The 26,091-nt window shown below is 41.5% G+C and overlaps 2 protein-coding genes across 2 annotated transcripts in view; one reads left to right on the top strand and one right to left on the bottom strand.

Moving 5' to 3' along the window:
* Positions 1-20,110, top strand: part of EIF2AK4 (eukaryotic translation initiation factor 2 alpha kinase 4) — a gene marked incomplete at its 5' end in the record, with an annotated part of 115,140 nt that extends 95,030 nt beyond the window's left edge. Inside the window, 11 exons of the mRNA XM_082847952.1 lie at positions 152-286; positions 3,294-3,401; positions 3,994-4,122; positions 5,927-6,013; positions 11,929-12,041; positions 14,917-14,975; positions 15,898-15,995; positions 17,262-17,330; positions 17,744-17,788; positions 19,145-19,263; positions 19,951-20,110. Coding sequence (XP_082704078.1) covers positions 152-286; positions 3,294-3,401; positions 3,994-4,122; positions 5,927-6,013; positions 11,929-12,041; positions 14,917-14,975; positions 15,898-15,995; positions 17,262-17,330; positions 17,744-17,788; positions 19,145-19,263; positions 19,951-20,008 — 1,020 coding nt within the window. The 3' untranslated portion in view covers positions 20,009-20,110. The remainder of the gene's footprint in view (positions 1-151; positions 287-3,293; positions 3,402-3,993; positions 4,123-5,926; positions 6,014-11,928; positions 12,042-14,916; positions 14,976-15,897; positions 15,996-17,261; positions 17,331-17,743; positions 17,789-19,144; positions 19,264-19,950) is intronic.
* Positions 20,111-20,865: 755 nt separating this feature from the next.
* SRP14 (signal recognition particle 14) lies at positions 20,866-23,929 on the bottom strand. Its single transcript, XM_082843270.1, has 5 exons — positions 23,820-23,929; positions 23,591-23,663; positions 22,955-23,067; positions 21,752-21,784; positions 20,866-21,258 (listed from the first exon to the last, which is right to left on the bottom strand). Exons 1-5 carry the CDS (start codon positions 23,841-23,843, stop codon positions 21,169-21,171), a joined length of 333 nt encoding a protein of 110 aa, XP_082699396.1. The 5' UTR covers positions 23,844-23,929; the 3' UTR covers positions 20,866-21,168.
* Positions 23,930-26,091: the final 2,162 nt, after the last annotated feature.

Here is a 26,091-nt window from a genome sequence, read left to right on the forward strand (position 1 = left end):
AGTTTAAACAGACCGCGTGCCAGATCTCACTGAATATTTTGTTTATACTAAGTAGATTGTTCTGATGCTGATGATGGAAAACGGTGTCTTCAGCGTTGCACATTCTAAATCTCGAGCCCTTGACACGTTTGTATGGCATTTCCCTTGGCAGGTCTTGATCAATTTGGGCTTGGTTTACAAAGTGCAACAGCACAGCGGAATCATCTTCCAGTTTGTGGCATTCATCAGACGGAGGCAAAGGGCTATATCTGAAATCCTTGCAGCTGGTGGCAGATATGACCTGCTGGTGAGGGCTGGCCCTGTGTTTGTTGATTTGTTCTGACTTGATTTCATTTCTTCCTCGACTCGTTATTTTGAAATTTTTCAAAACTACAGAAAAATTGAACCACTGGTATAATTGAACACCTATACATATTTCACCTAGGAGTAGAAATGTCTTGTGAACTACATTTGTAATGTTTTCAACTTTCATTTAAATAACTGTGGGTTTACAGGATGTGGCAAAGATGGTACATAGAGGTCTTGTATATATTTTACCCAGTTGCTTCCAAAAAGCTGGCATAACTATAATAAAATACCAAACCCAGGAAGTGGACATCCATACACTGTATGTGTCTAATTCTGTGCCATTTTTATCACATGTATAGATTCCCATAACTACCACCACAACTAAGATACAGTACAAATGGAATATAGAACCTTACCTCCGTGTGCCTTACCCCATCCCCCATTTATAATTGTCTTAAATATTTCCTCAGCATACATTGAGGTCCACATCAGACAGTGTTGTGCTTTTTGCTTCCAATGTCAAACTCTGAGGAACTCAAGAAAGTCTGCTGTATTTACCCAAAATTTGGGGGTTCTGATGAGAAATCTGCTGTTATTTGAATTATTTTTCCCGTATAGGAAAGATGATTCTCACTCAATGCTTTTAAGATTTTTTTTTTTTTGTCTGTCTTTAGTTTGAAGTTTAATTATGATGTATCTTGGCATGACTTTCTTTGGATTTGTCTTGTTTTGGATATTCTCAGGTCCTTGAATCTATAGGTTTGTCTTTTGCTAATGTGGGTCCCCCACCAAGCCCCAGCAGGTATCAGAGAAGGCTAAATGGGGAGCCAGGATTTTCATATCTGCCTGGGGGCAGTGCCCCCCACGCCCCCACCAGCAGAGTCAGTGGAGGCCAGGATCCCCGACTTCCACCCACACCCAAGCAGTAACAAGGTCCCCCTCCCTGCTGGGGCGGTGCCAGAGGAGGCTGAGTGGGAAGCTGGAACCTTCACCACTGTGCAGCATAGTATCAGAGGAGGAGTGTTTCAGGCATTATTTCTTCTACAGTGTTCTCAGCTTTACCTTCTTTTTTCTCTCCTTCTAGGACACTGATAACACAAATGTTATGCTCCTGTGGTTCTGGGACATTCTGCTTTACAGTCTGTTTTCTCTGTTGTTTAGATTGATTTTTATCTTCAATTTCTCTATTTCCACTGTTATCTCCGTTTATGCTATTGGGCCAATCCAGTGAATTTTTTGTCTTCTGCTTCTTTGCTGAGACTTTCCGTTGTTTTTATTTGTTTCGAGCCTATTTATAATGCTTGTTGTAGCATTTTTATGCTGGTTGCTTTAAAATCCTTGCCAGATAATTCCAACATCTATGTCATCTTGTTAGTGCCTGTTGATTTTCTCATTCACTTTGAGATCCTGGTTCCTGTTATGATACGTGATTTTCAGTTGTATTCTGGACATTTTGAGTCTTACGTGATGAGATTGTGGAACTTCCCTAGATCTTCTGGTTTAGGAGGTCTCCTCTGATACTGTACCGGGGGGGGGGGGGGCGGCGGGGCAGGGGAGGGGGTGGCATTTTGCTGCTGTCGGTTGGGGGTGAAGATCCATGTTTCTCACTCGGCCTCCCTCTACATCCGGAGCGTGGGACGGGTGCCTTGTTACCACTTCACACACACCTCCACTGAGAGTATAGTGGAGGGGTGGGGGCATGGGGGAGCTGGCAGGTGGCCTTGTTACCGCTGGATAGTGGTGAAGGTTCCAGCTTCCCACTCAGCCTCCTCCGGCACTGCCCCAGAGGGGAGGAGGGCCTGGTTACTTCTTGGGTGTGGGTGGAAGTCGGGGATCCTAGGGGTCCTGGTCTCCACTGACACCGCTGGGGGAAGCATTACTCTCAGGCGGATACGAAAGCCCTGGCTCCCCATTTAGTTTTCTCAGACGCTGCCCTGCTGGGACTTGGCGGGGGCCTCCTTACATCTGGGAAAGGGTGAACGTGTTGGCCCACACTCAGCCTTTGTGAGTGGGAGTGTCTGTGCTTTTTCTGTGATGTTTGACTGGAGCAGGGCAGATCTTGTCTAAAAGTTTTCTGTCTTGCTGGGTTGCCCCTTTCTTGGTCTTTTGACCAGAGACAGCAGCTTTGCCTTGGGGCTCTCTTGTTTGTTCTCCTCGGCGTTTCTGGGTTGACAGTTTCTCCAGCACCCAGTCCAGAGTATATGAGGCAAAAACCAAACCCAGGGAACTCACCACATGCCGTTCCTCAGATCCCATGGTCCCTGGTCAGCCTGCCATCTTCTCTCCACTTTCAGAGTTGTCTTATGTTTGTTTTATATGTAATGTCCAGGGGCTTTAGCTTAGCAGGAGGAATAGGGAGAAATGTACCTACCCATCTTGGTCTAGAACCTATGTATGCAACTTTAAATCGTCTAGTAACATAAAGTAAGTAAAAAGAAAAAGGTGGAATTAATTGTAATAATATATTTTATTTAACCCAATATATCCAAAATAATATGTAAGCATGTAATCAAAATTTTTTTAATTATTAAGGAGTTATTTTACACTTTTTTCTACATCTTTATAATTAGCATTTATTTAACCCAGTATACCCAGAATACTATTTCAATGTATAATCAAACATTTAAAAATTATTAAGGAGCTAATTTACATTCTTTTCCATTCTGAGTCTTTGCAACCAGTGTGTTTTACATATACAGCACATGTGAATTCAGATTAGACATTTCAAATGCTCAAGCCCCATGTGGTTAGTGGCTGCCAGATTGAACAGTGCAGAGCTAGATGCAACATTCATCAACATTCACGAAGTGACATGTGTGCTTGCTCTTCTCTCTTGCTACACACACACACACACACACACACACACACACACACACACACACACACACACACTTTATTTTGTTGAACCCTTTGATAAATTACTGTTAGAGTGCAAATCATTGCTTTTCCTATAATCATACTTTCGTCTCCATTTCATAAGCAGAGCTGTGTGTCTCTCTCCACAGATTCCCCTGTTTAGAGGACCACAGGCTCTGGGGCCAGTTCCTACTGCCATTGGGGTCAGCATAGCCATAGACAAGATAACTGCTGCTGTCCTCAACATGGAAGAACCTGTAAGTTCCAGCTTTGCTTCCCAGTGTGCTTTGAGATGTCTTTCATTTTGTAGTCATACACATGGAGCCTCAGATGTGGTAGCTATAGACTGAGGTTTTGGGAGATTACCTTTGCCGTGCGTGAGAGACAAGCCTAAGTCTTGGTGTGAGTACTTAGCCTCTGCTTTTAGCTGGGGGACCTTAGTCCACTAGCCTTACTCTCCTCCTCTGTAATATGCTACGTAAATGTGAGATATTACACTTGTTAGCAGACTCACATCAAAGCCCTTTGTTCATAAATACTGCTGTACTCTACAAAGCTAGAAATGGTTTTTTCCCTATGTTTCAGGCAAGATTAGTTTTCCCAGAGAAAAAGAATGTCTTTCTGATGACTTAGAAATAATTTCAACTACTCTATCTTAAAAGACTAATATAAAAGTTTTTTGACTGTGTCTTTTTTTTTAATCATGTCATTTGAAGCGAAGACTTTTGCATTTATGTCACTGTACACAATTTTAAGATGCCTGTTTTCACATGAGCGCTGCCTCCTTGGCCTCACATATATGCCCACAGTCTCCCTCCTCTAAATGTAATCACTCTGTTTCTGATACAGGTTACAGTAAGCTCTTGTGACCTCCTCGTTGTAAGTGTTGGCCAGATGTCCATGTCCAGGGCCATCAACCTAACCCAGAAACTCTGGTCAGCGGGAATCACAGCAGAAATCATGTATGACTGGTCACAGGTAATGAGACAAAAAGCACCTGTGAGTGGAGTGCACAGAGCCGTGGCTTCAATAGCAAATCATCCTCTACGGCTTTAGTTTCTGCCAAACTCTTCATCTCTGTGGATTCAGTTGCTTCCTCTATGAGTTTCTGATTGTTGCCGTAACAAATTACCATAAACTTAGTGGTCTAAAACAACACTTATTTATTATCTTACGTTTCTGGAATTCAGAAGGCTGAAATCAGTTTCACTGCGTTAAAATTAAGGGGTCTGGGCTTCCCTGGTGGCGCAGTGGTTGAGAGTCCGCCTGCCGATGCAGGGGACACAGGTTCGTGCCCTGGTCCGGGAAGATCCCGCATGCCGCGGAGCGGCTGGGCCCGTGAGCCATGGCTGCTGAGCTTGCGCGTCCGGAGCCTGTGCTCCGCAACGGGAGAGGCCACAACAGTGAGAGGCCCGCGTACCGCAAAAAAAAAAAAAAAAAAAAAAATCAAGGGGTCTGATAAGGCTGGTTCCTCCTGAAGGCTTTAGGAGCAGAATCCACTTCCTTGCCTTTTCCAGCTCCTAGAAGCCTCCTGCATTCCTGCTCATGGCCTCTTCAAACTCAGCGGGGTAGCATCCATCTTCTTTCCTCTCTGCGCTATGCTTCTGTCCTTCCATCTCTAACTGATCCTCCTGTCTCCCTTTTACCAGGACCCTTGTGATTATACTGGGCCCATCCAGATAACCCAGGATAATCTCCTCATCTCAAGATCTTTAACTTTATTCAATCTGCAAAGTCCCTTTTACCATATAAGGTAACATAGTCACAGGTTCCCAGGGATTAGGATGGGGACACCTTTATGGGGCCATTATCCAGCCTAGCACACTTCCCAAAGGCATTCTGTGTTTAGTGTGTTTGTAGCTTTATATCTTCAGACCTCCCACAGCAGGCCTAACACTTGCTCTGGGTTCCACACCCAGCGTGAGGAAAATGGCACCACTGAGCACCTGCCTACCCTTTAGAAAGGGGGGCCTTTCGACGACTAACTTCTGTACAAGCAGATCACAGAAGGGGCTGCACTTCCAGGTGGTCCTCCGAGTTGTACACACGTTCAGCCACACTCGTGGTGCCCCAGAGAGTGAAGAGATGCCCAGGGAAACAGAACCCCACCCTCCCACCTGCTTCTTCCACATTACCTGCCAAGAGCTGCTGCTGTCCATTTTTATGTGTGTTACGTAAAAATTGGTATCAGAGGTATGCTGAGCAATAAACTGTAGTCATTTGACAGAACAGTGTCCTGTGCCATTTGTTTACTTGTTTCGTAAATTGTTAGAGAAGTGTTCTGTCCTAAAGTAAAATTATAAGCTCAGTAACGGTGACTTCAGCCCTGCACAGGGGCATCCCCTGCAGGCTTCTCTGCTCTGATGCTTCTTTGCTTTATGCTTCAGTTCTGCTTTTCACCTTCTACTATTTCTTTTGTTGCCTTTGCTTTCCCCAAAGGCCTTTTCACTCCGTGCGTGTGTGTGTGTGTGTGTGTGTGTGTGTGTGTGTGTGTAATTTTTGGCACCTTCTATCAAGATGTGAAGCTTCTGAAAACCTCTTACTGTGTCCTGACCACATTGAATCGCATGGCCCCTTAGAACAATAGTGAAAGCAAGGAAAGCAAAGGAAGTCTTATTCCTCCTTTGAATTCTGTACTCTTCTTGCTTAATATGTAAATATTTATATAAACCCTGAAATCAGCATGTTTAGTTATTCACTTTGAGAATCCACTGAACACAGTGTTTTCATTCTCGTTAATTACTTGAAGCTGTTCCAACTGCTCTGTGTTTATTTGTTTCAGTCCCAAGAGGAATTACAAGAGTACTGCAGACATCATGAAATCACCTATGTGGCCCTTGTCTCTGATAAAGAAGGAAACCATGTCAAGGTAAAGACCAGAGGAAAACTTTCACAATTCAACAGTCAGATTTCCCAAACAGTATTAACCATGGAGCACCCAACCTTCCCACTGAGGTCCTGCCCTTAGTTGTGGGGTGGAAATACATTACTTCATTCTCCTTTTGAATTGCTAGGCCTGTTTTTGGAGAAAGTGTATAAAATAAGGAAGAGAGAATCTGAATCTAAACACTTTTCTTTGAACTCAAAAAAATATAAAAATTGAAACACTATGGCTAGTTTTTTTCCTTACTTTTTTCCCCTTGTTCCCTTTGACCATCTAAGAAAATAATAACTATAGCTGATACCTGCTGGTCAGCATATCCTCTGGCTACTTCCTAACCAATTCTACTATGTTGCATTTAACTAAAAATGCTCATCCCACTACTGGGCATATACCCTGAGAAAACCATAATTCAAAAAGAGTCATGTACCCCAATGTTCATTGCAGCACTATTTACAATACCCAGGACATGGAAACAACCTAAGTGTCCATTGACAGATGAACGGATAAAAAAGATGTGGCACATATATACAATGGAATATTACTCAGCCATAAAAAGAAACGAAATTGAGTTATTTGTAGTGAGGTGGATGGACCTAGAGTCTGTCATACAGAGGAAAGTAAGTCAGAAAGAGAAAAACAGATACCGTGTGCTAACACATATATATGGAATCTAAAAAAAAAAAAAAAGAGGCTCTGACGAATCTAGGGGCAGGACAGGAATAAAGACGCAGACGTAGAGAATGGACTTGAGGACACGGGGAGGGGGAAGGGTAAGCTGGGACGAAATGAGAGAGTAGCATTGACATATATACACTATCAAATGTAAAACAGAAAGCTAGTGGGAAGCAGCCGCGTCGCACAGGGAGGTCAGCTCAGTGCTTTGTGACCACCTAGAGGGGTGGGATAGGGAGGGTGGGAGGGAGATGCAAAAGGGAGGGGATATGGGGATATATGTATACATATAGCTGATTCACTTTGTTGTACAGCAGAAACTAACACACCATTGTAAAGCAATTATACTCCAATAAAGACGTTAAAAAAATATATACCCAACCAAAAATAAATAAATAAAAATGTTCATAAATATATCACCTCATAACCTTTATTTCTATTTTTAAAGGGAAAAAAATCAACATATTTTCCCCTTGTTTTTCTCCAATAACGTCTTTGTCTGGTTTTTATAGCAGAGTGATGTTGGCTTCATAAATTAGTAGGATCTTCTGTTCTCTGGATAACTTTGTGTAGAATCGGTATTATTTCATCCTCAAATATTTGGTAGAGCTCCTCAAATATTTGGTAAAACCACAGGGGCCTAGATAAAGAGCTATCAGATTGCCTCTTTCTCCTTAAATGAGTTTTGGTAGTTTGTATCTTTCTCAGAATGTTTCCATTTCACCTAAGTTTTCAGATATTCCCTTTCACTATCTGTAGGATCTATAGTGATATCCCCTCTTTCATTCCTGATATTGGTAATTTATGTCTTCCCTTTTTCTCCCCTGATCACTCTGGCTAGAGATTTATCAATTTTGTCTTTTCAGAAAACTAGCTTTTGATGTCATTGATTTTTCTCTATTTTTTTGTTCATTCGTTTCCTATTTTATTGATTTCCATTCTTTTTTTTTTTCTTCAATCTGCTAAATTTGGATTTAGAGACTGTCCCTAACTGAAGTTTGCTTTGTATCCACTCTGACAATCCCTGCCTTTTAATTGAAGTGGTTACACCATTAATATGAGGTGCAGTTATTGAAATGGTTGGGTTTAAATCTACCATTTTACTATTTGTTTTCTGTTTGTTCCAACTGTTCTTTTTTTCCATTTTTTTCTTTTCATGCCTTCTTTTTAGATTGAATAGCGTTTATTCCATTTTATCTCTACTATTGGTTTACTAACTATAACTCTTATTTTTGGTGGGATTTTTTTTAGAAACTTCCCTAGAGTTTATAGTATACGTCTTTAACATATTACATTCTACCTTCAAAAATATTATATGCCTTCATATAGTGTTGTAAGAACCTTAAAACAATATTTCCATTTCCCCTCTCTCATCCTTTGTGCTATTGTTGCCAATATTTTTCTACATATATTATTAACTTCATAGTACATTGTAAGTATTTTGCTTTTAATTAGTCAGTTATCTTTTAAAGAGGTTTTAAAAGAAGGGAGGAATGTCCTTTATATTTACCATTTCTAGAACTGTTTATTCCTTTGTGTTCAGCCAGCTATCATTCTGATTTCATTTTCTTTATGCCTAAAGAATTTCCTAATATTTCTGATTAGTGATGGTAATGAATTCTCTCAACTGTTACTGGTCTGAGAAAGTCTTCATTTTACCTTCATTTTTGAGAGGTAATTTTTCTGTGTATAGAATTCACAATTTACATTTGTTTCTTTTTGCACTTTGAACACAGGTTTTATTGTTTTCTGACCTGATAGTTTCTGTTTAAAAGTCTGCTTTGATCCTCTGTATACAATGTTTCTTTTTATTTTCTGGCACCTTTTAAGGTTTTCTTTTGTCACTGGTTTACTGCAGTTTGAATATGACGTGCCTCAGTGTGATAGTCTTTATGTTCTAATACTTGGTATTAGAACTGTAGATCTGAACTGTAGATTTATAGTTTTCATCAAATTTGGAAACTTTTCAGACATTATTTCTTCAAATATTGTTCTGTCCCTTTTCCTTCGGGGACTCTGATTACAGAATGTTAATCATTTGCTCTTGCCCCTCACTGAGGCTCTGTTTTTGGTGGGTTTTGTTTGTTTTTTCTCGCTCTCTATGCTTTATTCTGGATCATTCACATGTTTTCTGCAATGTCTTATCTGCTATTAATCCCATACAGTGCATTTCTTGTTTCAGATATTGTAGTGTTTTCATCTGTACAAGTTACGTTTGTGTCTTTTTTTTTTAATGTCTTCCATTTCTCTCCTCATCATGGTTCTTGTTTCCTTTATATTCTTTATAAGATTTATCATAGTCACTTTTAATTCCTTCATCTTGACATTTCTGGTCTGTTTCTGTCTATTGATGTTTCTCCTGGTTATGAGTTGTATTTTCCTTCTACTTTGTATGCCCAGTCATTTTTGGTTGGTTGTTGGACATTATGAATTTTACATTTTTTGGTGCTGGGTTTTCTTATGTTCCCGTAACTACTGCTGGACTCTGTTCTGGGATGTAGTTAAGATCCTTGGATGCTGCTGACTAGGCTTGACTTTAAGTTTTGCTAGGGCAGGGCCCGGGCAGCCTTTAGTCTAGGTCTAATTTAGCCCCACTCCAAAGGCAGTGCCCTCTGGAGGATTCTGCCTGAGGCCCCATGTGTCATGAAGTCTCTCTACTCTGGTAAGAACAAGAACTATTCCTGGCCCTGTGGATCTCAGAAATTATTCTGCCTACTCATGTCTGCTGGTTGTTTCCCCAGCCTTGGATAGTTCCCTCTCACCCATGCACAGATCACTTCTGTTTCAAAGATGTGAGTGGACTTCTCTGCAGAGCTTCAGAAATCTTTCTTTCTCTGTGTGTAGCTCCCTCCTCTTCAGTCCTCTGCCCCACAGTTTCTAGCCATCGTGGCCTCCCTAAACTGCAGTCTCCCCAGCTCGGCAAGACTCCTGGCCTCTGTTGAGCTTCCTCCTCCCTGCCCTGCCATCTGCAGACTTCCTCAACACGGTAATCTGGGACACTTGTAGACTCACTTTGTTTGTTTCCCTCCTCTCGGGATAACAGTCCTCCACTGGTTGTTGTCCAATGTCTGAAAAACATTGTTTATATATTTTGTCTGGTTTTCTAGTTGTTTAAGGTAGAAAGGCAGTTGTTATAGTAGTTACTTCTTCATGGGAAGATTTGTAAGTCCTTACTACTAGTCTGCTTGTTAGTCACAAAATCATAAATGACCCTAAGTCCTACCGATCAAGCCCCTTCCAGAGCAGTGATTGTTCCTGTAATATTACCAAAAGATGATCGTCTAGCCTCTGCTGGATAATTCCAGCATCGTAACCCACTGCTATAATGATTAGCAAATTTTAAAAACTTGAATCAGAATCGGCTTCCCCAAATTTACATTCACTGGTCCTAGTTCTGCCCTCCAGAATGGTCAATATAACAAGTCTAATTCTTCCTCCTTCTCTTACTACCATCACATAAATTTTAGGAGACCACTGCCATGCCACTTTAAGTGTCCTCTTTTCTGGTTTAAACATTCCAGTTACTTAAGCCATTCCTCATAATGTGATTTCCAAATCCTTGACCCTCCTAGTTAACCTCCTCTAGACACACTTAACTTTGTCAATGTCTGTCCTTAAATGTGATACTAGAATTCTACAGAGTGCCCTAAGCATGTTCTGACTAAATGAGGAGGGTCTGTGACCTCTCTCAATCTAGATAACGTATTTCTCCTCATACAGCCTACAAGTGAACTAACTTTAGCAACCATGCAGTTCTTTTGGCTCATCCTGAATTTATCATCAACTAAAACCCACTGGCCTTTTCACAGTCCTCACCATGTCTGACCAGCCTTCTACAATGAGGCTTGATGACAGGACTTCATATTTATTGCTGTTAAATGTGATGTTGTTCATTTTAGTACATTGTTCCAGCCCATCCAGCTCTGTTGACTCTTCTGCCTCTGTTAACGGTGGGTCAATAGCATCATCTTCATATTTGAAGGGCAAGACATCACTTCATTCACCCACTTAGCAAGTGCATTATTAAGCATTCACAGTATAGGAGGGATTGAATTTAGGGCCACGATAGATGCAGGGACATTTAAGCCACAGGTCCTGCTGTCAAGGCTCCTGTAATCCAGCAGGGAACAGAAGACATTCATGCACGATTGTGAGCTCGAAAATGCTCAATGCCATGGGAGTCCAACAAGAAAGTTCTCTGAGGTTTCATCAGCCTGAGAGGTTACTACAGAGGTAGCAGGGAAGTCTTCAGAATGGAGGTGGGATTAATGCTGGACCCTCATGGATGGGCAGGATATAGGTACATGCTAAAAAGGCCTTTTAAGCAAAGGAATAGCAATGGTAGTGTAGTTCTTTCAGTAGAATTATCCCAAAGATAGAGGCAGGCCAGCAGAGAACTCTTCTGGTATTACCCTGATTAGTCCATTTGGGTTGGGGTAAAGCAGGATTGTGGAGAAGGGTACTTCAGCAGGAGAGAATGGTTCTAGCTAGATCAAGGAGAGCCAGAATGCCCAACCAAGGAATTTGGACTTGTTTTAGCAGTTAGGGGGGAGCCAGGGTATGTTTTTGGACAGAAGGGGACATCAGGGTGTATATGAGAAAAATTCATCTGCAGGGATATGTAGCATGGAATGGAGTGAGGGATACTTGGAGATGCAGTAGCTGAGGGCAGAATATCAGGCTATCCCAAGCCAAGGCAGGGTGTTGGCCATGGGAGTGAAGATGAAAAGATAGGCACTGTAAACGTGGGATGACTGGACTAGGGTTTGGAAAGGAGGGAGCAAGGAGTTGTAGAAACCTTGGTGACTGACCCGAGATGTTTAAGGGGGAAAATATGGGAAAGAATCAAATGAAATAGGAGCTGGTTTGTCTTGGCCTTTTTTTTTTTTTTTTTAAATTCTGTCATCTATAATCTATTCTGATCTAGACCAGGGTTTCTCAGCAGCCGCATTTTGACATTTGGGGCTAGATACTTCTTTGTGGGGCTGCTGTCTCGTGTGTTGTAGGATGTCTAGCAGCATCCCTAGCGTCTACCCACTAGATGCCAGTAGCGCCCCCCTCAGCTGTCACAACCACAGGTGTCTCTAATCATTGCCAGATGTCCTGTGGGGAGCAGAATCACCCCTGGTTAAGAGCCATCAACCTAAACTGTTGACTTAGTAGACTTACTATAGTACTCTTCAGCCTGTTGGCTTCAGAAATGATGGATCTGTTTCATTCTTTTTAAGGTTAAGTCTTTTGAGAAGGAAAGGCAAACAGAGAAACGTGTGCTGGAGTCTGATCTCGTGGACCATGTTGTGCAGAAACTGAGGACTAAAGTCAGTGATGAAAGGACTATCAGGTAACTTAGTAAACAAAAGCCCAGAAAACCAGCTGCAACTGCCTATCTAGAATTACCATACATTTATTTTAAAAGTCAGTTTGATCCTTTTGGGAAATAAAGATGAGTCAGGTTAACTTACATTGAACCATTCTATTGCTTCTGAGTAACTCAGCAGTTTAAGTATATGACTCCCTACGTAAGACTAGTCATAACTGACTTTCAACGTTTGTCCTTCATAACATGTCAAAAAAAATTTTATCATTTTGAAAAGCCTGAGGAACCAAAATCTAACTGCCATTACCTTATTTGGTCTGTTAATCAGTGAATTTCAATAGTGTTTTGTCAGTGGTTTTGAAAGATCTAATATTCTGGGAGATTATAATATTCTAGGAAAAGATCTCACGTACTCATCATAGGAATGCAAATTGGTTCAACTCTCTGGATAGGAATTTAACAAAGTTAAAAGCCTAAAAACTAAAACTTAAAAAAAAAAAAAATTGACCCAGCAATTCCACTTTAGGAATTTATAGTAAAATTATTCCATAGGGATATGTACAAAGATGTCTATCAAGGCACTGTTTATAATAGCAGTTCTCAAACTTTTTGGTTTCAGAACCCCTTTATACCCTTAAAAATTTTTTGAGGACCCCCAAAGAGCTTTGTTTATGTGGATTATAGCTATCAATAATTTCTATGTTAGAAATTAAAATGTAAACATTTTAAAAATACTTACTTTAAATAACAAACTCATTACATGCAAACCTACATAACATTTTTTAATGGAAAATAACTATTTTCCGGGCTTCCCTGGTGGCGCAGTGGTTGGGAGTCCGCCTGCCAAGGCAGGGGACACAGGTTCGATCCCTGGTCTGGAAGGAACCCACGTGCCGCGGAGCAGCTGAGCCCGTGCGCCACGACTAGTGAGCCTGTGCTCTAGAGCCCGTGAGCCACGACTACTGAGCCCGCGTGCCGCAGCTGCTGGGGTCCACGTGCCTGGAGCCTGTGCTCCGCAACGAGAGAGGCCACCGCGGTGAGGGGCCCACACACCACAACGAGGAGTGGACCCCACTCGCCGCAACTGGAGGGAGCCTGCGTGTGGCGGCGAAGACCCAATACAGCCAAAAATAAAACAAAACAAAATAAATAAATTTATTTAAAAATTAAAAAAATAACTTTTCCAAAACAAAATAAATGTAGTAAGAAAGAATGGCATTGTTTCACATTTTTGCAGATATTGTTAATGCATTGTTGTACATTTTTGTAATCTCTAATGCTTTAGTAGAAGAAACTATATTGTCTTGTCTGTTTCTGCATTCAGTCTGTTGTGATATCACACATCCTGTAGTCTCTGGAAAAGTCCATCACACATTAATGAGAGGATAAGAATAAAAAGGATAGTTAACATTTTAGGATTATTGTGAAAATAGTTTTGACATTGCAGATACCCTGTGAAAGGATCTCAGGGGGTTCCAGGGGTCTCTGGACCACACTTTGAGAAGCTCACTTATAATATCACAATATTATAGAAGACTGTTCCAATTACAGTAAATACAGTGAAATACTGTGCAGCCTTTAAAAATATTATGGTAAAGCTGAGTTTATTACAAGGAAGGGTGTCCACAAATAAGATGAATGATATCCCATTTTTGTTTCAACCAAAATATATAGCCCATACATAGAAGAATGTGTGCAATGATGGACCAAATTTTTAAATTATAGTTATTTCTGGTTAGTGGGATTACAAGGGATCTTAATTTTCCTTAAGCTTTTCTATATATTTGTAACTCCTGTATTTATGCTCATAATCAGAAAATACAGTACTCTACTTTTTTTGGCTTATATCCGTGATTCTCAACCAGCAGGAGTTTTGCCCCTCAGAGGACATTTGGCCCTGTTTGGAGACAGCATTTTTGGTTGTTAAACGGGAGGTGCTGCTGCTATCTAGCAGGGACCAGGGATGCTGTTAAACATCCTGTAGTGCAGAGGACTGACCCCCGACCCCCACCCTAACAAACAGTTACCTGGCCCAAAATGTCAATAGTGGCAAGACAGAGAAATCCTGGCTTATATAAAATAAATGTTCCTGCTTGCTTCTCCGTCCCCGGCCCTGACCCTGCCCGTATGCACCTAGCTTGACTACATTCACCATCAGGCTTTTTCTAAGAGAATATAATGTTCTTGAAGTCACTAGGTATTAGGATTAAGAATCCAAATCAAAGGCAGAGGTTTAGAAGGAAAAACAAAAAATAGTCAACTAATTAATAGTGACTATTAGTACTAGTACAGGCAAACATCATTAAGACGCTTAACAGGCCAGATGGGATTTAGTTTTAGCAGGGAAAGGTTTAAAATCTTTCCTCCATGTGAATGTTTATTTCCCTGTTTTCCCAAGATAGAGTGCTATTATGTCTCTCAAAGGCTATAAATTAATTCAGTCTTTGAGAGAACATCCATTCAACAGCTTTTGAAAGAATCTCATTTACTAAATGTTCTCCTGTGGGTGATCACCAAGGTTGCTGCCATAATGAAGGCGGGGCATTGCTAATGTTTCCTTGTATTGTGAGGGGAGCAGAAAGAACACCCATTATATTTCATTGAAATTAGCTTCTTATGTTGAGCCAGTACTTCACACCCAGCTGAATAAATCAGAATGTTGTCTCTAGAATGTTAATTTGAAGTGACAGCCTTGATAATTTTTATTTGCTCTTAACCAAAAGCATAATTAAGTGCAAATTTTTTTGTTTTTGTTTTTCCTCCACTAATAACCAATATTTATTAAATATTTTTATATTTAATAGAAAAAAGCCTCCCTCTAAGTATAGCTCACTGTAAATTATCTGCGTTTTGTCTTAATGACTGTTTATTCTAACTGTTTTTGTTTGCTTGTTTTTAGAGAAGCTTCCGATAATCTTGCAGTACAAAATCTGAAGGGGTCATTTTCTAATGCTTCAGGTATAATTACTAATTGTAACCTAAACATAATAATGCTTGTGTGTGTGTGTGTGTGTGTGTGTGTGTGTGTGTGTGTGTGTGTATGTGTTTGCTCTAAATACTTATGACTGTGGCTAACTCACTGCATCAGAAATATACTCTTAAAGTAACATATACACAGTTATACCAAATGGAATTTATCCCTTTGAAACCCACATTCTAGAAAATGATAAAACCACTGGGAGTTTGGTGACTCTTTTGGTCCTGATATATCTCTGTCTTATTTTTACAAGTGGTTTAATCTTCCTTTGATTCAGTTTATTATATAGGTCAAATGTAGATACGTTTTCCCCATATGGAAGATTGAAGAAAAGCATTCTGAAATGCCTTGGAGAAAGACACTATATACATTTGTTTTCATGAAAGCCAAGAGGGAACAGTGGTGATAGTTACGCCTTTAGTTTCACCACATCTGTCAGCCTGACTGAAAAATGCCCCAGTGAAGTCCATGAGAAGACATACTTGGCTTTTAACAGAATTGGGTCTTCTGGGTTCATTTCTGTTAGCAGATTTTGTGCCACCATCAGATTTCAAATGCTTTGAGGAATTTAAAGAAGTATTAGAGTTTGGGAAATACTGTTTGATTTTTTTCTTAGGTTCATGAGGTTTGGCTCATACTGCCTCTCTCTGCCTTTGTCACCTCCCACCTGAGGAAAGAAGGCTGGTGATCTTGACAGAAGTGTCAGAACTGCTGGGGGTTGGGTGGGGTTCTGGACTCCTTCTGGTCAAGTGCAGGCAGTTGCAGAGATAGAACACAAAGCGCAGACACAATCCAGCCCATAGAATCACTCCCGAGTGGATTCTAATCGTCTCCGCCATCTCTGTGGTGTGTATAGAAAGTGGGACCAGATGAGGCCATAACGGCTGAAACTGTCTGTTTCAGGTTTGTTTGAAATCCATGGAGCAACAGTTTTTCCCACTGTGAGTGTGGTAGCCCCAGAGAAGCTGTCAGCCAGCACTAGGAGGCGGTATGAAACTCAGGTATGTGGTCAGAGTTTCCTTGGCTTTCTGTGAGCTACAAAGGAGGGAGAGAACAGGAGAGGAAAAGAAACAGTTTCCTGGAAATGTTCTTCTTTCCACTTCCTGAACTTGGTGACTTCTGAAAATTCCATCAACACAGAGCATCTCTGGTGCCAGGATTCTGCCCCATTTGTCCTCCAAAGAGGCGTCAGTGTACACTGTGGGCACCTAGATGCAGCTGTCGTCAGAATTACTGGATCCAAACAAAAACTTTCTGATCCGGCTCTAACAGCAGATGGGGTTTGTTTGGTTTTGTTGTAAATAACAAAGCAGAAGAGATCTACTGCAAGACTTGGGGCAGGTTTCTCACCGCATACATGTTTTTGATATCTGCTCTTTGCCTGATTCTGTGCTAAGTGCCAGGTAAAATAGAAAAGACGTGACAGGGCCCCAGTCCTTGAAGAGTTTATAACCTCCGAAGCATATGCATTATATAGTTGGAAGACAGAAGGAGATCAGTAATAGGATGCTGAATTAATAAGTACACTGAATGAGTGTTAAGAGTGTGCTACAGACATGGGGGAGAGACGAAGATCAGTGTCTGCACGGATGATCAAGACAGGCTTCGTGGAGGTGATCCCTGAAGGATTTAAATAGGCAGAGAGGGAAGATGAGAGTGTTCCAAATGGGAGGGACAGTGGGAAGGGAAGTGCAGGACAAGGCTAATGAGCACAGGTGGGACACTGGCCTCATTTGGGAAGAAGGTTTGAGGAGAGCAGTCATTATTTAGGAATGTAATTAGATTGAAATACAGAAGTTCGAGTTACCTCATTTTGTGAGCTTTCCTGGCTGTTTCTCAGGATGTTGGGTAGAAACTTGTTTTTCTGTCTTTCTGCCATATTTCAGTTCCATGTTCTCATTGCTGTCACTGTCCCCTTTTTCTAAACTTAGCTTAATACTAAAATCTCCCCACTTCCACATGCACTATTTTACAGTACTGAGCTTTTATTAGGTTCATTTCAAAATTATAAAGAAATAAGCAGCTAGGTGGATTAGTAAACAAATGATCAAGATAGGCTATAAAAATCTCATTTCCCCTGAGATTATAATAGGCTAGACACTCATCTTACTGAGGTGGATTAAGAGCAAGTCCTTATATAATATTTGGGATCCCTTCTAGGCTTGGGTTTGTCACCTGTGATTGTTTCCTAGAATAAGAAATGAAATGGCAAGAAAGATGGCTTGGTTTGACAGGTTCTGAATTCTAACATGCTTTCTTCTTCTTAGGTACAAACCCGACTTCAGACCTCCCTTGCTAACTTGCATCAGAAAAGCAGTGAAATTGAGATTTTGGCTGTAAGTCATTTTCTTTAACTTTCTGAGGATGGCTTTTGTCCATACTGTCAAAGTAGTTTCCTCGGAGGTCAGGGCTTTTTTTTTTTGCTCAGTGTTAGCAGCATTGGGATGCAGGCCCGTTTCTCCTAGTTTCTTCCTCTGAAAGATTGGGGGGAAGGGGACTGAGCATGAAAATCATCATTTTTCTAAATGTTTCAGGCCTCTGCAGATAGCAGTGTCAAACCTTTGGGGTGTGATGTGTGGGGCCTGGGAGTATTAGTTCACCAGTGCTGAGATCGCATCACTGTCCAGTTCAGTAAGCACGGGAGCAGCCCCTTCACGTTGCTCCATCCAAAGTGACACACACCATAGGCACAAGTCAGTATGTGCTGCCTAGGTTCCCTGACATGATGTACATTTTTGTGTATCAACAGGTGGATCTACCCAAAGAAACAATCTTACAGTTTCTATCATTAGAGGTAAGCAAGATGAACTCTTCTGCATTATGGCCTTTAAAATCCCGAAGCTGTTGATTTGCCAAAAGAAAGTTGAAAATGGCATTATTTTCTTAGTGATATTAGGTATTTTTCTGGCAGTTCCAGGAATTTGGTAACATTGTTCCTTTTATGTGACATATGTATTACTAAATCAAATTTTGAGGGAATCACACTTTTCTAGTGACTTTCTTTTAAATTTCAGAGATGATTTTAACAAACGCCTAGTGCTTTTACTGTGTGTCAGGCTGTGGCAGGCCTTGTTCTAAGCACTTTACAAATATTAACTCATTTAATCACAACAACCCCAAGAGATACATATGTTACCTTCTTACAGATCCCCATTTTACAGATAAATGGAATCATTGTACGTTTTATGGAGAATGGGAGGCAGACAGGTTAGATATCTTACTCAAATTCACCTCACTAGGAAGTTGCAGAGCCAGGATATGAACTTAGGCAGACTAGTGGAATCTATGTTCTTACCCACTATACTATGCCACTTCTATAAACCTTCATTCCAACTAGGGAAGCTCATTTGCAGAACCAGAACTACATGGAAGATCTTTTCGTAAAAATTAAATTTAGGTCCTTTTTCATATGCTTTTTTTTTTTATAACAGGTACATACCCTTACTATCGAATAGCCTAATTGAACTTTAAAAAAATGTAAATACTTAGCTTTGCTATTAGAATGTTCAACTGTAAGAATAACTACAGGTGATTTTTGCAACGTCATACCAAAGAATGCTTTTGTCTGTCCAGAGTGTTTAGTCACAGATTAAGTTAGATGAAAAATGAACTTTGCCCCAGAGCTAACATCTCATACTACGTTTTGGTTTTTTTTTTTAAAGGTTATTCTCCATTTATATAAAATATTGGCTATATTCCCTGTGCTGTACAATATATCCTTGTAGCTTCTTTTATAAGCTGACTTCCCCCTTCCCTGTTTCCCCTCCCCACTAGTGTTCTGTTGTCTGGTAAATAAGCATATACTGGGAATTTACTGCTTTATGAGACACTCAAATGGGTATATATCAGAGGTGGTATCTCCATTTCACAGAAAGTCAACAGTTGGCAGAAATAACTGGTATAAAGTCACATGAGCACACTGGGGCTGCAGCACTGTTAGTCAGGATCTAGTAAACTGGTCTTGTAAAGAAACTCAATGCTTCAAAGGAAGAACCCTAGCAGTCTCCCCATTAGTTCTCTCTCCCTCTAACTGATCTTTTCAGTACACTTAAAGGGGGGAATGGCATTGACATTTCATCAGTGACCCAGAAAAAACCAGTTTTAATAAACCCTAGTGTCTGTTGTTAAGTCTTATCTATTTTTTTCCTAGTGGGATGCTGATGAACAGGCATTTAACACAACTGTGAAGCAGCTGCTGTCACGCCTGCCAAAGCAAAGATACCTCAAATTAGTCTGTGATGAAATTTATAACATCAAAGTAGAAAAAAAGTAAGTTATTACTTAGGCATTGCAGATTTCAACATGGGTTAAACTCAAAGAGGGTTTTTTTGGTTTTTGGGGTCTTTTTCCCAAGGAGGGGTTTTAAAGTGACAAATACCTTATTGTCATGTTGAGGTTAGACGGCTAATAAGTTGCTACACTGGAACTGCAACTGGTAATCAGGACTGTGAATCACAGTCATGATCCTGTCAATAACAAAACGCAGTGGTCCCAGTAGCAGCTATCCCAGTTACAATTTTTTTTTAATTACTCATTTTCTGAAGGGTGTTTTTGTTTTATTTTTTTACAATTATGAACGGGTATGAGTCTTTTCAAATGCTTTTTCTGCACCAGTTATAATTTTTAATCACGCAGGTAACTCCTAGGAACATTTAAATGAACGAAAACAAGTGTGACTACTTTGTTTTATATCCCCTTGCCAGTTGTTCATGTTATCATCCACTTAAAAGGAAACAACAAAGCCTGTGAGGTGAATGGTGGGCTCCTTGTGTAGACCCTTATACTGTGGACCCTTGCCAGTCACAGCTTCTCTAAAACTTATGTAATGTTTTTAGTGACTGGCCTTCCATATTGTTGTTGATTACACAAAACTCCTACAGTTAAGTGTTCTAAAAATAATTTATCAACTCTGTTCTCTACCATTATACTGATCCTGTCTTCTCCCTTCTTTTGCAGGGTGTCTGTGCTGTTCCTGTATAGCTACAGAGATGACTACTACAGAATCTTATTTTAATCCTAAAGAACGAACGATCATTACATTGTTCAAACAGACAGGAGCTTATACTATAAAATGTTGTACATTCATTGTTTTAAATTAGCTTTACGTTCTAAGAAGCTGTCCTACAGAGTTGAGCTTTGTAGGTTTTTCATGTGTAATATATTATAAATTTATCTTTTGAATATAATAAATGTTTTCATATATCTGTTGCTTTTTAATTGCAAATCTATTAGCACTAAAGGTTTTGTGGAGCTAGAACACAAGAAAACAGCCTTGTTCTTCTCAGCCCTATATACCGAGCACATGAAAATGTCCAAAATAAAGGGCATAAAGAAATCAAATATCATCATTAACTTGGAATCTTTATTCTTGATGATTTTGTAATAGGCTTATCCTTAGTTTGGTTAAGCAAACTCTCATTTGGCTATGAGAACTCATTCAAATTTGCTGAAGGAACTATGATGATAAAAGTATACAGCCAAGGGGCTTCCGTGGTGGCGCAGTGGTTGAGAGTCCGCCTGCCACTGCAGGGGACACGGGTTCATGCCCCGGTCCAGGAAGATCCCACATGCCGCAGAGCGGCTGGGCCCGTGAGCCATGGCCGCTGAGCCTGCACGTCCAGAGCCTGTGCTCCGCAATGGGAGGGGCCACAACAGTGAGAGGCCCGCAAGAAAAAAAAAAAAAAAAAAATTATACCGCCAAGTTGGGAAAAATACCCATGAAATAACACAACTTTTTATAAAATTGTCAGGTTTCAATTCCAGTAACTCATAAGACAGGGCCTAAAGCCTATTCATAATCAGTCATTCCAGAATGAGGAGCTATTGCCAGAAACTTTTTATGGGATGGGAAAAGGAATAAAAGATGGTCAGTACTGATAAATACAGGTTTAATGATACAGTGCTCTTCACAGACGGCTACAGAGACTGTAAACTATTATCCAGAAACATACAACCATACAACACAGACCACTTAGCCAGATATAAAATAAACTGGCTTCTTGTAACTACCCTGTAAACACTGCAGCCCTTCTTCCATCCAAAAATGACCCTAATCTCACATGAAAACAGTTATTGTAGAGGAATCAGAAACCCAGCTTTGTGGCCAAAAGTAAAAACCAAAGGAAAAATAGCAATTCAGTGGTTAACTGGTGAAAGCAGGAAACCTGGTGCCCTTCACTGCGCCGCTTTGCTCTTCTTACTCTTGCTCTTTTTGTCCCTCTTCTTCAGCCCATCCATGTTAGCTCTCAATAGGTTTGAATAAGCCTAAAAGACAGAGCATGACCTTAGTGGGAAGAGTTGCAAATTGGTGGAGCATCTGCTGTGCTTCCATAATAGATTTAGGGTAGCCAAAATCAGAAAGCCTATCTGATAAAGCATATAATACCACGGGGGTACTTGTATCCTAAGGAAAATGGTGTAAGGAAAACACCCTCACATTATAGCAGCTTCTGCAACACCCACTAGTGAGTTGCATGTTTTTTACTTTTTTTTAAGCAAACATGGAAAACTACAGGCAACTTCTTATTCAGCTATACTATACATAGAGCATATCTAAAGCCTAAGACAACAAAATCTATCTAAAAAAGACAATATCAGCGTTGAAAGTAGAATTCACGGCCTGGCAGCTTTTACTTATAAACTACTGGTAAAACATCACAGGAGAGCAGTGAACCTAAATAGCAATCTTAAGCCAGTGTTAATTATTATGCTGACTCTTGCCCTGAGAAACGAGACACAGAGAACACCAGACACTCACCATCTGAAACTTATTCACTTCTTTGGAGCTCACCTGGAAAAGAATAGGGAAAAGGTCACCCCTGTTATCCACATAGGAATCATCTGCCTCACCCAATAACAACTCAAAAGCCTCGCGAAGACAACACCCTAATCTTTAAAAATATTTCTTCCCAATTGCAGGGGTCATAATACACTAAAAGCTATTTTTCTACTCCACTTTCCTCCGCCTGAGGAACAAGCAAAGTAGCTCTGCACTTTGAGAATTGTACCAAGATGGGAAAGAGGCAGAAGTGGGCTCCTTAAGAAGCTATGCCTCTTGCCTCTGTTGAAATCTCTTACACACATGGCACTGACTTTTTCTCAGGGTTCTGAGAGACGTCAAAGGACTTAATCTTTTGTGCAAGATACTTTTAAATTACTCCCTCCCCATCTTATTTTAAACCTACCATTAATTCAGGCCCATTTAAGCAAAACGCAAGCTACCACAACAAAAGAAATTCTACCTCTGAAGACTCCTTAGTTTTCCGTATTTCATGACACCCAACTTTATTTTTAAAAGCCACATAAGCTTGCTTTACTGTAAAAGTCTTCTCAAGATAACTGGTAATGGGCGACATCAACTAACTATGGCATACATTATCATGAATATCCTATGCTGATGTGATTAGAGGGCAGGTCTGGTTCTGCCCCAGCAAAATAAAGTATTCATTTGGAATCCAAGCAGTCTCTTGTTTTGCCATATTCAACCTCCACTTTGAAAGGGAATAATACTAGGACTCTTGACTAAATCATATGCTCTCAAGTACAAAGCCTAATATAATACATGTTTGGTACATGAACCACAAAGATAAATGAACAATCAGCTTAAAAGTAAAAGCATCTGATACCAAGAAACTGTTCACCGAAGGCCCAGCACAGTAAAGGAATAAGGAATCAAATATGCCAACTGCTCCTTAACAGTGCTACTCTGAGTAAGGACCAATATGTTAACTGTATTTCTAACAAGTGTTTGGCTTCTACCTTCTTCGTTTTAATTTTGCTTTTGGGTTTTCTATTACTAAGGTAATAAAAGAAGACCCTGATCCCAAAACAGCTGGGGAGCTACACACTAGGCTTTATTTAATAACTTCAAAAAAAAAAAAAAAACTGGTTCAGATATACCCCTCAAGTTAAATTCAAGGCTTTAAACTCCAAAATTAGGAGTATTAGGAATCGAACTCACCACAGTGCTGATCTTCTTTTTCCCATCAGTAGCTCTTAACAGACACTTGTTGTCTGAGGGCTCAAAGCCCTCCACAGAACCCTTTCTTGGAATGGGTTTAGTTCGACCATCATCTGCATGAAAAATACATCCTGGTGAACACAGCCACAGACGTGGTTAACAGGTAGACGATGAGTTAAAACGTAGAACGATTCCAAGAGGATACCTAATCCACCTCCACTGGTCTAGTTCTGTTAACCACATTATCTGCTATTACAGACGCCTTGCCCACACACTGGGAACCTACTTGCCACTTCCATGATGGGAACACTGTAATATCAAAGCAGACTAAATCTCACTAATCATGGCGCGGTTTGGGATCCTTGACAAAAATACGAGACCTGACATGCTTGGGGCCCACTGGAACCGGAATTGACTTTGGTGGCTAAGTGCTGGGGGCCGCACCAGCCACAATCCCCAATACTCTCCGGCCCCTCAGCCCTGAATGTGCCAGTACCAGGTGGAGGAAGATACGGGAAGGCGGGGACGCGCGGCAGACAGACTCTGCCTGTGGCTCCCAGTCACTGGGCACCCGGGCCGGGGCATCGCTCGGCCTCCCAGCTCCCTTCCGGCCTTGCTGCATCCGCAGCTGCTTACACTTCTTCAGGGTGATGAACACGCTGCCCGACAACCGGCACTTCTGGAAGAGCCTGGTCAGCTCCGTCAGGAACTGGAACACAAGAAGCCCGGCCCCGTTAGGCAACTCCAACCCCCACCCCCCGCCCCCCGCCTCGGCAAGTCCCAGTCCCTCCCGCAGAAGGAGACAGAGGTCCCGAGCTAAGCCCCAAACAGTACCGGTCCCTCAGCCGGCCAGCTCTGGCTATACCTGCTCACTTTCCAGCAGCACCATCCTGGCGCTGCTGGCTCTGCTCCGTCAGCATTAAGTCCCAAACCGTTGGAGCCGGAAGTTTCGCCCGGGCTGGGCGGGACTTCCGCTATTAGGTTTCAGCTCTCTTCCACCCAATCCCTGCTTCCGCCCTCTGCCCGCCCGCCCCGCCCCGCCCCGCGCCTGCGCTCTGGGGCGCCCCCTCCAGTCCCGGGAAGGCAACGACCCCGAGGCCCTTGGGCTGTGCTTGATTTCACAGACAAGCAAATACTCTAACCCAAGCAGTGGGAGAGAGTGAGAGAGCACAGGAGGGATCTGATGGAAACCTATAGTAGTGTATATTCAGCTGTACTGTTATTCCGTGCTTCAATTTCCTCAACCTATAATAATAGTATCCACTTCACTGTGTGGTTGTGAAGAGCAAATGAACTTACATTAAACAGTGCCTAGCTCATAGAGGGTGCTCGATTAACGTTAGCTGCTATTTTCATTACCACTGTCATTGTAATAAGTTCCCACGGCGGGAACTCTCCATGAGTTCCCTCCGAACTCTCCCTCTTCTCTGACCAGGCTGGGTGGCCCCAGCTCTAGCAAGAGGGCCTGGAGCCATGTCTCAGTTTCAGCTCTGGGTTCAGTCTGGAGCCCTGGGGTGTAGGCCCTGCTCTGCCAGTAGCCAACTTGAACACTAGGTCTTGGAAAAGTCAAGCATGAAATCATGCAATGGGTTTTCACTGAGGGTCTCTTAGCCTATGCCAGGCACTGTTAAAGGAGAAGGGGCTACAGCAGGATACAAGTTTCTGGTTTCCTGAAACTTGGGTTAAAGGAGTAGTGAGGAAATAAACAGTAAACTGGTAAGTATAGCTTCAGATAAAGAGTGCTGTGTGGACAACTAAACAGGAATGATACAAATGAGAGTGACAGGGGGACTACTTTAGGTTGGGGTCAGGGAAATCCCTCTAAAAAGGAGAACTTTGAGCTGAAAGCTAAAGGGACTAGCCATTCAAAAATCTGGGAACAGAGTGTTCCAGACACAGGGAATGGCTAGAACAAGGGCCCCAATGGGGAAACAAGTTGCCCCATGTCCACAAGGCTTGGGGGTGGGGTGGAGGTGGCATGTGGAAGGAGGGGTGAAGGAGTATGGAGAGCTTGGAGAGGTATCCACTGACCAGGTCATATAGGGCCGATGGCCCTGGTAAATTTGGATTTTGTTCCAAATACAAAGAAAAGCTTCTTGATAAGGAAGTTTTAAACAGAACGGTGACAATCCAATTTAGCTTTTTAAAGATCCTCAGGCTGTGGTGTAGATAAGGCATTGTAGAGACAAGGCAGGAAATGGAGAGACCAATTAGAGGGTTGTATTAGCTTCCTATTGCTGCTGTAACAAATCTGACAAACTTAGTGGCTTAAAACAACATGAATTTATTCTTTTACAGGTCTGGAGGTCAGAAGTCTAAAATCAATGTGTTTGCAGGGCTGCATTCCATCTGCAAGCTTCAGGGGAAAAATCTGTTTCCTTGTCCTTCTAGAAGCCACCTGCATTCCTTGGCTCGTGACCCCTTGCTCACATCATTACCACCTCTTGCTTCCATTGTCACATCTCCTACTACTGACTTTGATCCTCCTGCCTCCCTCTTATAAGAACCTTGTGGTTATATTGGACCTTCTTGGATAATCCAGAATAATCTCCCCATCTCAAGATCCTTAATTTAATCACAAAGTCCTTTAAACATGTAAGGTAACATAGTCACAGGTTCCAGGTATTGCGACATAGATATCTTGGTGAAGGGTTGGGGGCTACCGCAGAAGTTATTGCAAAAGTCCAGGTGCTACCAACATTTGCGAACAGGTTAGTGTATACTTTGAAGGTAGAGTCAACAGGACTCGTACTCAACTGGCTGTGGACATTAAGAGGAAAAGAGAAATCGGAGGTGACTCATAGGTTTTTGAATTTGAGCAATTGGGTGGGTGGTGGTGCCATTTACTAAGATAGGAAAGACATGAGAAGTAAATAGTTTCATAAGAAGATGAAAAGAGTTATTTTGGTCTTGTAATATCTGAGATGCCTATTACATATCCAAGTGGAACCATTAAGTAAGCAAGTGCATATACAAGTTTGGAGCTCAGCGGAGAGGTAAAAGTTATAACTACAAACTGGGGAGTCATCTTCATATGCCCATGGAACTAGCACAGACTGGAACGGTCTGGTGAAAACTCCTCCTATAGGGCTGCCAGCGGAAGACTACCCTGCAATGACTACCACTATGAATAGCCT

Source organism: Leucopleurus acutus, assembly GCF_964270905.1.
Source record: "Leucopleurus acutus genome assembly, chromosome: 1".
Classification (NCBI taxonomy): Eukaryota; Metazoa; Chordata; class Mammalia; order Artiodactyla; family Delphinidae; genus Leucopleurus; species Leucopleurus acutus.

Excerpts from the sequence above, each read along its gene's own strand:
- SRP14 (XM_082843270.1), bottom strand. The coding sequence starts at position 23,843 with ATGGTGCTGCTGGAAAGTGAGCAG. Across the intron at positions 23,664-23,819 it reads TGCTGCTGGAAAGTGAGCAG|TTCCTGACGGAGCTGACCAG; the intron begins GTATAGCCAGAG and ends CTTGTGTTCCAG. Across the intron at positions 21,785-22,954 it reads AAAAGAAGATCAGCACTGTG|GTGAGCTCCAAAGAAGTGAA; the intron begins GTGAGTTCGATT and ends ATTCTTTTCCAG.